We start from the raw sequence: 13,360 nt of genomic DNA, 5'->3' as shown, positions 1-13,360 counted from the left end.
TCTAACTAGGCTGGTGTATTCTGAATGCGATGCTCGTAACTTAGAGAGAAGGATACGGAGAATTTCCAACTTTTGGCATTGATTCTAATCATAGTAGTGAGCTGAAACCACCCATTACATGTGTGCATTAATTTGTGAGGGAATTAGAATTTACTGCCGTACTGTAAGAACTGGCGTAATTTTCTTTTGGTATTTTATGCCACTCTGACTACATTTCCACATTCTACGCGGAGAGAAATGTACAGCACAACTTGCGGAACTCCTACACGAAGAGAAATATTTCGTTAACTTTACAGGATTGTTTCCTTAATCCACAATGAGAAATGCGTAATTAAATGTTTGATGAACAAAAATAATAGATTAACACGAAACCCGAATTAATTTTTTAATATCGAGATTAGGGAAACTTCATTAAAAAATTTCAACAGGGTAGGACAGAAATTTTGGGAATCAACCCGCCGTGGGGTTGCCTTGTAACCAGTTGAAATTGTGCACAGTCATAGGGCTAGTTTCGGTGTCAGTTACATCCCCCGAGCATTCCTCCGGAGACAAACCCAACGGGGTGTTAAGAAGGATTCCACATTGAAGTTGACTTTCTCCCCTTTTTCGCTACGAATTCACTGAGAATGTAAAATTAACTAGATTTCCAATTCCTCAATTTATTTTTGCATTCGGAAAGGGATTCAATCTGACAGTGAACAAGGGGATGTACGATAATCTTGAGCAGAACGTCCCCACCACAATCACGAACCGGGGAGAAATGAGGTTCTCTTCTTAAGCCGAAGAATTTGGACACGAACCCACTACTTTATCACGAGACTGATGCTTCATCCCTTCTCACAGCCCCTCGGTATACCATCACATCCTCCGCGATACCCTTCTTCCCATGTAAATCCATCTCACGTAGTTCCGGGTTTAACATGAACTATTCATTCTATGGCAAGCGACACACGTCGTACCTCCCATGCACAAGCTTTTCAAGAGGTGTAGGAAACTTATCCTGATAAGGGTTACTCAAAATTCCTCTCTATGTCACATTCTATATCTAGAAAAGATACGGAGGATAGTCTAATACCTCTCACAAAATTTATCCCTAATCAGGTAAAAATGTCACGATTCCAGGAGTTCGTGAGGTGATTCAACTACCTCATCTAATTAATTCTAATAGTATGACGATAGCGTAATCAAGCTCAATTGCGGTCTTATTCTAAAGGGCATGACCAGTTAGAATAGTCACTCGGAGAACCGGGGGAAATAGGATCTCAAGTACAAAAAAATTTATTCTGACTAACGGTAAATTTAAATTTTATAAAAAATGTTCTTCGTATTGTAAAGGAGGACTTTCCCAGTCAACTTTCATGCTATTTGGTTTTTGTCATTGTCTGTTTTATTTTATGCTATCTCATCACATTTTAAAATGCGATGTGAGCCAGAAATTTCAGAGACCCGAGTAGAAATCTTTCCACTCAATCCCCAGTTGCTATACATCTAAGCCGGGGCTGAGCGGTCGGTTCGAGCGTGTGAGCGAAGGTTGAGCTGCATCCCTAGTTTAATTTCTACCCCGGGAGTAGTATTGCCGCGAGAGATTTCATGAGAGTTCATTTCAGAAGGATCATCTCGGTCTCAGTGAGCATGAAAATTTGTTGTCCCGTCTCGGAACGACTCAAGTCAATTTATCTCTTTTCGGGTTCCACTTCTTTACGGTTATTATACGTGAAAGACAGTCACTCCGAATGTATAAATACACCCTCGGTAATGATCGGGTGTATTCGGCGCTCATCGTTAGCCAATGACAATGAGTTACCACAAACCCCAATTAAGGTAAAAAAAATTATTATTTTGAATCTAATTAAGTTCGTTGATTATTTTAGCCGTTTTCAAGTCTTTTCATTTAGCGGAAGGGTACATTTGCTTTAATCCACAACACTCAAATTTCGTTCCACCCACCCTCAACGTCCCCAAGGATTATCATGAATTCAGATAGTTCTTAGTACTTGAGTTTTCCCAGAACCAACGAATTCTCATACTGCGCCATCAGAATCCGCACTAACAGTGAGTTGAACTTCTAGTTTCATTTCTGAAACTTGTGTAGAATTGTCACAATGTAACCTCAGACAACGTTGGCCCAGTCAACTGGTTGGATGTTCAGGGGAAATAATGTTTGTAGGTTAGTGTGATTCACGAGAGTGAATCCAGGATGGAATAAATGGTGGATATACGTGGGCTGCATGCGGAAAGGAAAAATTCGACAATCGTTTGGAAAATTCAAGTGGCGAACGATCGTAACGGACGACGAAGCGAGGGCGAACGACAGGATGAATTTTGGGGTAAGTTGTTCGTTGGAAGTTCCGTACGTTTTCCAACGACCCGGAAAATGCCCGAGGTCTGAAATGAGGCCAGTGTTTTCCCACGTACAATTGGTGCAATTGTTCTCCGTATCTAAATTACGGAGGAAATTAATTAATTTAATTGTCGGGTTTGCGAACGAGTTGTGCGTATCGCGGTGGGAAAATATTCAAAGAAAATATTCTGTTCATGAGGGAAAAACTGGGATTGAATTCAAACATCCTGGAAAATCCTCTTTTGACTGGAATTTTCACGATTTCTTCATCGTCAACGTTACGTATGTCGACATTTTTCGCTCTTGTAATATCATTTTTTTGCCGCCCTTGGAGTGATACCGTGTTCAAAGAACTAAACAAATCCGCTCTTCAGGAAAAATCTCCCTAGTTATCCTCAGCCGTGTATGAAAATAATCCTGAGTTTATTTCAACAACTCGCAAGACCGTTTTTCATTAAATTTATCAATGTCCCTTTTTCAAAGAGAGTATATAATGTGTAGGAAGAGCTTTCCATGGTTCAGGTGAAACCACATGTATTTTCAGCGACATAATAATCCTTTTTTTCCCACCGAGAGCCGTTAAAAGGACTTTCTTTTGATGGAAATATCTCTCCCTCTCGCTCCCTCCCTCTCTCTCTCTCGTCGGAATGAAATATTGAGCTCGCGGCGGTCACAGGTCCCGCGTAGGTGGAATGTCCGTCGTGAGAATCGAAGGGGTTATAAATTTATTAGACGAAAGAATATCGTTGACAGTTCATAGTTCGTATTGTTTGAGAAAGTCGATACCTATGTCTGTCTTAATATAGACTTGCGAGTTTCGTTGCGGTGAGCAAACCTATAAGTCGTAATCAATGCTTGAAAGCGTTAACATCGCTCGGGAGTAGCTGGATACGGAGAGTTGGGGGTTGGGGGTGAGGTTGAGTGGGAACTTCTCAGCGAAAATATATCATGTATTTCAACTTTCAAATGTTTCATATTACTCCATCGCTTTGGCAGGAGTACATCCACACGTTGAAAATTTCACCCTGTAATATGTGGTAAATTTATTGGAAATTTTCGCAAAATAGTATCTGCAGTGAAATGCTGGGAATTTAATTTTCATTTCCACTGATCAGAGGGGAGGGTTGAACTGAGAGAAATTATCTGTAATAATTCACGTAGAAAATATTATCTGGGAATTGCTGGAAATTTTCCGTAAGATTTGGAAAAATCTCAATAATTTGACATAATTAAATATGATGCATGTAACATGAAAAGGAATGTCAAACAAAATTATTGATGTTATATTCTCCCCGCCCCCACGCAATCCGCATTTCAACTCCATATTCTCTCTGTGACGAGTATTTTCACATTGATTCTGTCGTCGGAACGTATCGGAACCCTTTAATCGTTGACAGTTTCATTTAAGCGGAGTTTATGTAGGTGGATGATTGCGGGGTAGATTGAATAGGTGAAAACCCTAATTATTGAGGTGTGCGTGAGATATTATTGACGGTCAGCTAAATAGCGTGATAGTCGGTACCTCCCGGCTTATCATGGACTGAGCGGAGTCTTTTACGTAAATTCAATATCAGAGGTGATGTGAAAATTCCGAGTGGGAAGTTTCGCAGCGGAAAGTCGAGCAAAATGAGACTAATACTCCCGTAAAACTCTTCTTCCTCCCGGTGCTCCCCTATTTATGTCCTTAAATCACGGAGTCGAAATGAGTCATCAGTTTTCATCCACTTTTTCATAAATCAGTTTGGTTATTCATTTATTATCGGAGAACAGGCGCTTCGCATACGTCGCTAAATTACTTTTTAGTGATTTACTTTTTTGCCTTCACGATTAGATTAATATACACGATGAATTTCTCGACGAATTGTTTAACAGCTGATGCTCACGTGTCAACGGAACGGATACGTAATTTTTTAAGAATTTTGCTCTCCGTGTACAGTAATTTCCATCCTACCGATGCTATAATAATTCTCCCCCATTGAAAACAGTAAAATGTTGTGGAAGGGCCAACCAGGGCTCACCAGGACAGTATCTGTCAATCGACAAAGGAAAATTTCTGGTTTATCAAAGGACAGGACGATATTTCCCAAAAAAATTTCGCCGTGCTGATGGTGGGAGAATGGCACATAGGTGATGGCTGTATGAGGAACGGTTACGATGGCTTGGAGTGGGAAAGTTGAGGACCGAAGGGGGGAAAAAAGAGAGAAAAGCAGTAACTGGGTGAGTAGAAAATCCTTTGCGCTGACGCTGGAGGCCCTCTCGCCGATAACTATATATCTAACACGCTCAGTAACGTCGTGGCGACTGAGTGGGGTGGTAGCAACCATTTCCGCGCGCTGTCAGTTCACCCTTGGCGGTACTGCGAGTACCAACCTCCTAAGATTTCTATAAGTATATTGTAAGAACCAATAGAGCGAGTATTATCAGTCTTATCATGTACTCAAAATTTTAACTTGTAAATTTGTCTTGTTGTATCGAAATCAAAAGAGTAAATTCAAGTGTTGTGTGTATGACTTATCAGTAAATAATTATTAGATTAACAGTGTGTTTTCATAAATAATTGTGGTGTGTATTGCCAATTGTTGAGTTGAATTACTGATATTTTTTTCCTTCAACCGAAAGCTGGTTTGGCGGGCCAAATTTTTCGTACTTCATGAGTGCATTCCACAACCCCACAACGGGGTGAGTTTGTTTGGCACATTCCATTCTCCACCCTCCCTTCAAAATATACACTAAATTTATAGCGATCAGTCAGATGTCTCTAAAAAATTGCCAATAAATTTTCTCGATTTATCTTGTCGTCAATTTACAATGGAACATTGGAGTTTTGCGATGCAACTTTTTAAATAAAAATCCGGAATTCCGAAACTTCTGTTCTCCGGTAAATCCGTTATCCTTCGTATTGCAATTATTATTGTGATTATTTGGGCATTGATGCAGAATACAAATGTAGAATGAAATAGTTTGCAAATTAACTCGGCGTCCAAAACAAAATTGCAGTACACAAAATGGAACTCAATTCCGAGCTCATTATAAAACTTGATGGTGGGTTTGGCGGGTCTGCACGAATTTCCCTTGAATCGCATTCAATTATACAAGTCCAGTCAGAGTTGGGTCATTGTTTTTAATTCCACTAGCGGTGGGACATCACGTACTTCTCACCATAGCGTTACTCGGGCCAATGGAATTTTTCAAGAGAAAAATTAATTAAGCTTGTGGAGAAAAAAACGGGGAAAGAAGTATCTTTCGCATTTTAATTAAATGCTTCACTCATTTTTACTTTTTCTTCTGTTTGTACATCTGTGCAGACGATTTTCGAGTGAAGCTGAGACTACGAGGTCGATATTGGAGCAATGAGATACTTTTTCTGATTCATTAAATTTGCATTGTGTGGATGTCACTGATAGAAGTAGAGGAGAAAGAGAAATGTGTTATTTTCACTATTCGAATAGTTTTTTGGTACATCTGTAGGAGGGGTAGAGAGTTTCTCAACGGATGATTAACCGAGAGCCGGAGGGCTTCGGTTGACCGGTTGAATAAACGTTTCTTATTTAGTTTTTAAATGGAATTATTGAAATCTTCAGTTTTATTCTAGGTAACGAGTTTTGACGACATCCAAGGACTTAAAATATTTTTTATGTCTAGAAACAACGCGGAAAAATCTAATGTTCTTGACCATTAAAAGTTTTTCACGGTAAATCAATAAAAGATAAACATTCCATTCAGAAAAACCAAAATCACTTTCTTCTCATTATTGTTGGCAGAATAATATTTATGAATGAGACTTGCTCGGAAAAAATAAATATTTACACAATAATCCACACAACGCGTTTCATATTCCGAGCAAAGTGAATCCATCATTGAAATTGCCATCTACTACTTCGCGACTCTCATCGCCCGGGAATAAGCGTAATGGAGTGTATAGAGCTTTTGAGCATAGTATCTTTTCTCATTTCTGAAAATGAGGTTGGATGAAAGCCACCTTCATGGAAAAAAAATATAGTGGGTTAAGAACGGTAAATAAAAGTTGCATCAAGGGGATAACCTGTTCAGCTGATGTCGCTCTTTATGTGAATCCTCCTCTCCAGAATATAACTATTTGAAAACCCGGCTGTTCTTAACTGGAATGGCGGCTTCGTTCGTTATGCAAATAAATGTAGACATCTCGGAATTTTTACCCTGATGAGAACACCGTTGAAAATGTATGATTCAAATTTCCGGTTTACCTTCTGAACGTTTTTACCACAATTTAGTTTCCCTGACTTTTATAAAAAATGTTTCAATACGCACTCCGAAATTCCCGGAAACATCACAGAAACTTATAAATTTTAACTCACTTCACAGTGTTTTAAAAAAATTTTAAGAAAATAAATTTAAAAATTCTTTTTTAAATTTCAATCACGGGATTTTTTCTAATTGTCAGTACCTCACCTGAATGTTTATGATTGGAACAGATTGTTAAGCTTTAGCTCCATCAATTCAGCAAGCCTAATTTCAAACGAAAGCTCCCCAAGATTAAATCCGCGAATATTAATGTGAAATTGTGCTGAACAGCAATCATCAAAGGCCGATCGACAATCGATACCCTAAAATCAATATCCGTGAATAATTGCAAAATAAATTTAGCATATATGCTACAAATACCATCTACACTAGTTGCAGTCCGTTAATTGCTCTGCACTGAGAACTTTGAAGCTGAATCTTCCGAGTTTACTGTGTGAAATTGCATATCGTATTTGACAATATACTCCCTATCATGTACTTCATACCCCTGAGGGGATTATTTCTGCATTCGAACCACTAATGATGTCCATATTTAGAACTCGTAATTACAAAATCTTCCCTTTTAGCTATCCGACAATGATCGGATAAAGCCTTCATACGAGGTAATAAAAAGTCAGGGGTTGATGGAACTGTAGGACAGGGATAAAAGGTGAGAGATAAAGGGAGTTGCCGTTGAAAGAGCTGGCTAACTGCAAAAAATAGAGGAGCTTAAAAAACGTATCGAGAAGGTTTTCACAGTCCGTTAGCCCTTTACATCTGGTAGCACAACCTGAACCACTGTAACACTGATTTTTTTTTATCAGTGTTTTTATTCCAGGGTTATATCACAGGTAGATACGATAGAAAGCTCATAACACAGCTTACGAAACCAGATAGACGAAGGAGTAAATGAAGAAAATTTGTTCATGGGAATTTTAAAAAAATCGACAGGTGGCAGATTTCTGATTACATGATGATTACTGTCGAATCACAATGAAGATATATCACGTACGGTATTTCCGCAAAAAAGAGTTATGTAGTGCAAGTTAATGTGTATTTGTCAAAAGAATTCGGGAAATTTTATTATTTCGTTTATTCTTCATTCTTTGTTGGCATCCCATTGTTTTTCGTAGAATTGAGATAGCATTCACTAGCTTCCTGTCGAACAATAGGGTTTACAGACTGCTCTTTCTGAGGTAGACTATTCAGAGGATTGAAAAACCGAGACATAATGTAATAATTGCCCTGATTATCACAGCAGCTGCACGCGAATTTTCATTGTAATTACAATGGTAATTGGCCACGTAATAATTTACGTTAAATTATTCCATCAGAATTACTAAAAATCAGGAGAAATCAGGGGCCTAAATTATGTATTTATGAATTTTGAGATAATTGAAAATTCTGCTCTGGTTCATGCCCAATATTCGGGTTTTGACGGCAAATTCAACATTGACGACTTGATACATAATATAAAATGAATAATTATCCCTTTGTACTACTGATTTAGTAGACAAAATAGCTTGAATATAATTGTCCACTTGTTCCAGTACTTTTATACGTCAAGAAAGACGCTAAAATAAAAAAAGAAACGGACGACGTCGCACTCATTGAGCAAGAGATTGAGGGTTAAGAGCTTGTTTATTTTTCGCTCACTGCACTGCTTGTGAACCACCTGTACGACTCACCTGAGGGGAAATGTCATTTTTGCATTTTTCATGAGTCTGAAGTTGGCGACCCGAGGTGGTGCCGAGTGTTCACGACTTGAAAAATGTCGCAAATTTTTCGGAGCGATTTTTTACCAATGATATGTCGCTCAGCGAGTGTCACATAGTACGTTTTATGACTTATAATTTCCCCTAGTTGAGGGGGCTCATGAACTTTGACGTATTTCATGAGATGTTGTTGGGTGAAGCATGATTAAGGTGCATTTATTGATGAACAATCGTTGGAAATCATTAATTATATCGCATATCATCTCTCATATGCTGCACGTTGTTATTATGGTAATTTGAGGGATAAAATCGTAAAAGGGTTGAACTCAATTCCCTCTAGCAGCTGCTTCTCGCTGGATATCTCGGAATCTAAGGGACGTCGTCAAATTCCACAAGCCGTTTTCTACGAATGAAGTTGAAAGCTATAAAAGAAGCATCAAGAAGATTTGCTACTTGTTTTAGAGTCTGAGATATTACTCAACATGCCAATTGAACACTCTCACGTCTGCAGTGCTCACTAATTGAATGCTCGATTTTGAGTTTTGGATATTTGAGGATAGAAATGTTATACAATAACATCTAACATATTCTAAAAAATATTTCTGAAGCATTCGAGAACTTATTTTCAATTTTATCCCATTGAGATCTGATAAATTTAATTTTCATTTGAACTAAATCAATTTAAGAAGAAACGATAAGGCTCAAATCCGATCCTTTCCTCAGTTTGAACAAACACTTGACGGGAATCGAATTTTTAATACTGATTCGCAATTCAATGAGATCACGGCTGTGATAAGTATGTGAGATTGGCACGCGGTGGACTGGAATTTATTTTCCGGCTGCATTGTCAAATTTTCTAACACTTGCAATCTCACCGTTTTATCGCCGAGAGGATCGTAAAACAGACGACTGTACCTGGGGAGATTTTTTTTAAAGTTAAAGTTTCCTTCGTCCTTCAATGAATGTGATAGCGTTTAGGGGTGAGAGAAGGGAAGATCGTAAAACCCCGAGAGTGCATACGGAAAAGATTTGATTAAATCTCAATTTATTTATCAAACAAGGTTCACCGAATGTGGTGAGGGAAGAAGGGCTGGACCCATAAGTCACCGTAAAAGTGAGTTATGGGGAGTAAAAAAAATGAGGTCTAATTAAGGAAATAAGGGCACTGTTAACTCCGCCTATAATCTTGATGATGTCTTGTCTCATGCAAAAGAAAAAAAAAAGTCAAATCGATTCGTTTTGAAATTTTCAATTAGAGGGTATTGTGGAAGTCCATGAATTTGGTGGAGCATGCCTTTCATGAAAACGTCGATATTTTTTTCGCTCATCCGAGCAAAACAAACAACAAGGGAAAAGGGAAAATATCTGATCAGACGTGACGGAAATATGAATACAATGGGTTCATTGGGTGAAAGGGGAAATTGGGTTCTATCGGCTTGAATCTTTTCAGTAAAATTGATCCGCTTTGTAATCAATTCTGAGAGAAATTCACTGATGCTGATTGTGGACAATAGTGGCAAATGTCAACATCGAGAATAGGTCACCATAACGGAATTTTTACTCACTGATACAAGGATAATGGGAACATTTCGAAAAATATCACTTAAAAACGTTTCAATTATACCCCCGTACAATGAATGACATTAACAAAATTCCGAAGCAGAAGTCCCATTGTTTATTCGAGAGAGAAAATTTATTGATGTGAAAACTATTATTGGAAATGTCTCTTGTTAAATCTGATCAACCTAAGTCGGACATCCGTTCCCCTTCAAGCTGTCAGAGTAGGAAATCGGAGTACCACTTTGCCAACTCCGATTACGACATTGTCAAAACGTATTCGCTAGCTATCAGTGATGAGCTTGACATTATTAGGAGAAACATTCAGCTAATAGACTTTGACAGAATGAAAAGACCTGATATTTTTTGTTGCAGGGATGAAAGAATGCCGTAATGATTGTAAGAAGTTGGTCGTCCCGACCCAGGAGGGCGTCGCGGAGCGTCGCCAACTCTCCTCAGGGTAATACTGGAGTTACGCCTGGGCCGACGGGACTGAAGTCGCGAAGAGCCTCCGTTGCGACTGACAGACCATCTCATCTAGCTCAAAATAATATTCCTGGTGAAGGAATGGATAGGCAACGATCACCAAGAGGCAGCATAGTACCGAACATTGCGTTGAATGTTGAAGATGATGAAGAAGTAAGTTCTACGAATAAAAAATTTTTTTTGTCACATCAAACATTTTCCGATCACTTTCAATTTTTTGTTGATACTTCTAGCCGACTGGCAGAAGATTTCTCCCTGACCCGGAATTGTGTGTATCGACACGAGGTTTACATCCGGATCCCAACCGAAGTCCTCGGAATTCTCTCGTCCCGGAGGAATATTGTAGAAGTCCTCGAGGTTCCTTAGTTCCAGATGTCGCTCGAAGTCCCAGGAACAGTTTGCTACCAGACGGCTCACGGAGTCCGAGGCATTCTCTTGTGCCGGACGGAGCACAAAGTCCTCGAAATCCATATGGCCCAGATGGTTCATTTAACCGAAGTCCCCGAGGTAGTCTGGTGCCAGGATCGGCAACAGGAGCTTCAAGGAACACTCTCATGCCTGACAATAGGGACGTTAGGAGCTCGCGACACTCACTAGCGCCCGATATCTCCAGGAGTCCACGTGGTAGTGTCGTCAATATCGAATTCGATAGGACACCTAGAGGCTCCATATGTCCAGAAATGTTGAGATCACCGAGAGGTAGTATTGTTCCACCCATTGACCTGGACAGGACACCACGAGGATCGATATGTCCAGATATATCTTCGAATAGGTCACCGAGAGGATCCATTTCTTCGGAGTATCATAATCCAAGCCCAAGGGGTTCTATTATGCCTGAGCCTAATAAATCTCCCCGCGGCTCAATTGCTCCTGATCTAAATCGCTCACCGAGAGGATCCATATGCCCAGAGGGTGGACGCAGCCCACGAGGCTCCATTGCCCCTTTCGAAGGTGCCAACAGATCACCCAGAGGATCCATAGGAATCTCAGACTTTGATAGAAATCCTCGAGGGTCCATTGGAGACCAGGAGAGTATGAATCGTAGTCCAAGAGGTAGCATTGGTCCTGACATTGATCGGAGTCCTAGGGGCAGTCTCGGAGGATACGAGAAGCGCAATCAACGAGGAAACAATCTCGCACTTCAAGAACCTAGGAGAGCTTCCGCTGATCAAGGTCAGTAGTCAAATTACATTCTGTCTGACTCTATATAGAGCCAATTGAAGGTGATAAAAAAAATCTTGAGCGAGACTTTATTGTCAATTCCGAGGTATTCATCAAAGAAGGACAAAAGAAAAAATCGACTTAATCCGGTTCCCCCCCCTTTGCTAGTGAATTAAAATTCTCCTTTCAATGGGGTGACCCAGTTGATGAAAGAATCAACAGTTGTTAGGGAGAAATTTAATCCTCACTGACTCTTGACCTAACTCAAGACTCTGCGTCAGATCTCTGCCAATTCGTATTTACCTTTTACATATTAACACCACTGGTGAACTGGGCAAGATACAGGTCTTGTCGGCGATCCCTAGTGTTGTAAAAAAACATTCCATACTGTACGAGCCAAGTAAGATGGACAAATGTGGATACAGATGCTGACCTCGGTATAAAAATAAAAAAAAAACAAAATTCGAAATAGCGAAAAGTAGTCATAGTTCGCTGCGGACTCATAACTCTGTGTCGATGCTCGTTAAACTGTATCTACTTGAATGCTCGTGGGAAAAAGTGAACTTATTGAAGACATCATAGAAATAGAGTAGCTTCGAATATCGGACATCGTAGTCAGTGGGGTCAAATAATTCGATAGATATCTGTGAACTGCACTGGGATCCCGAGAAAAAAAAAAGAAGGGCATCACTCTATATCGAAATTAACAACCCGAGGGACTAGCGTACCTTCGATGCATTCAGTAGAGAAAGTGGAGTGTTATCGATCGGATTCTATAAAATTGTAAAATAATATCTCATAGGTTTTTCCAGAAAATTCCATTACACGTGGACAAATTAGAGTCTACATCATATTATTTCACAAACTCCAGTTCAAATTTTCCCATGCATTTGTGATTTCAGGATTAGCGACCAATCGCAGTAGCTCTCCATATCGCCAGAGAGATGGGAATTCGAGCAGTGTGAGATCAGGTGGAAATCAGAATGCTCAGACCAACCTTGAATATGGCACAAATGGATGGGCAGATTCTAGACGAGCCAGTAGTTGGGTGTCCCAGGTGAGAACGCATCTATGGTTTCGTTATCTCCATTATGTTTGTAACCGAATTGGTGACTTAGTTTTCAAATTAAAAGTTCAGTACCACGAATAAATTAAAGCACAGTCAAGGTTTCATATCACATACCTAAGGGACGGTCGGAGATTAGAATTCTGGGAATCCGTATTCCCCCTGCACTGACCCCCTATGGGTCAGGCCAAAGGACTTCATGACATGAACTAAATATGACATCGCACGTTCCATTCAAACGCCCACACTTTTTGAATGACGCAAACGATGTATCAAGTCTGAGGATCAATTTCATCTGCATGAAATGATATCTCTCTATGGCTCGACATATTTATAGATATTCCCTTGGGAAGGATATACTTTGTCAATTTTATCTAGCTGCACGAAGTAGGGAATAGTCCCTGAATTTATTTGTACATCTGAAAGGCCCACCACCTCCTCACACTTCTTTTACGAAGTAGATGCTGCCCTTTCTCATGTAAAGACGGTTAGAGATTTCTGGAGATACATTCTCCTGAAAAATATTTTCATTGTGATGGGTAACTGGAGCTTGTCTGGGGTCTGTCCCTGTGGAGATTCCAGGCAATCAAAATACGACCTTCTGTTGCTGAACAGATTTCGAATGTAACGTTCTCCGTTGCCAGGATGATTTCATACCCAGCACCTAATACGTTCATTGTCATTCTGTACATCTTGGAGGTCTGGTAGATGGTACGACTTAAATTTAGGTAGCCAATGATAATACAGGGTGAAATTGCAATCGACATTGCTACC

General features: G+C 39.7%; 2 protein-coding genes across 5 annotated transcripts in view; one reads left to right on the top strand and one right to left on the bottom strand.

Moving 5' to 3' along the window:
• LOC135164710 (uncharacterized) overlaps positions 1 to 13,360 on the bottom strand; it is a 108,800-nt gene that overhangs the window by 30,957 nt on the left and 64,483 nt on the right. The gene's annotated exons all lie outside the window — the stretch shown is intronic.
• Positions 1 to 13,360, top strand: part of LOC135164224 (collagen alpha-3(IX) chain-like) — a 36,232-nt gene that overhangs the window by 14,046 nt on the left and 8,826 nt on the right. The window contains exons 1-5 of one of the 4 annotated variants that reach the window (XM_064124378.1): positions 4,698 to 4,736; positions 4,961 to 5,020; positions 10,249 to 10,512; positions 10,593 to 11,532; positions 12,423 to 12,577. In XM_064124378.1, coding sequence (XP_063980448.1) covers positions 10,267 to 10,512; positions 10,593 to 11,532; positions 12,423 to 12,577 — 1,341 coding nt within the window. In that variant the 5' untranslated portion in view covers positions 4,698 to 4,736; positions 4,961 to 5,020; positions 10,249 to 10,266. The other 3 variants (XM_064124380.1, XM_064124377.1, XM_064124379.1) reach the window with 3 other exon arrangements.

This window comes from Diachasmimorpha longicaudata, chromosome 7 (assembly GCF_034640455.1).
Source record: "Diachasmimorpha longicaudata isolate KC_UGA_2023 chromosome 7, iyDiaLong2, whole genome shotgun sequence".
In the NCBI taxonomy this organism is placed as follows: Eukaryota; Metazoa; Arthropoda; class Insecta; order Hymenoptera; family Braconidae; genus Diachasmimorpha; species Diachasmimorpha longicaudata.
Note: the sequence above shows the minus strand (reverse complement) of the source record. Positions and strands in the feature narration are given on the sequence as shown.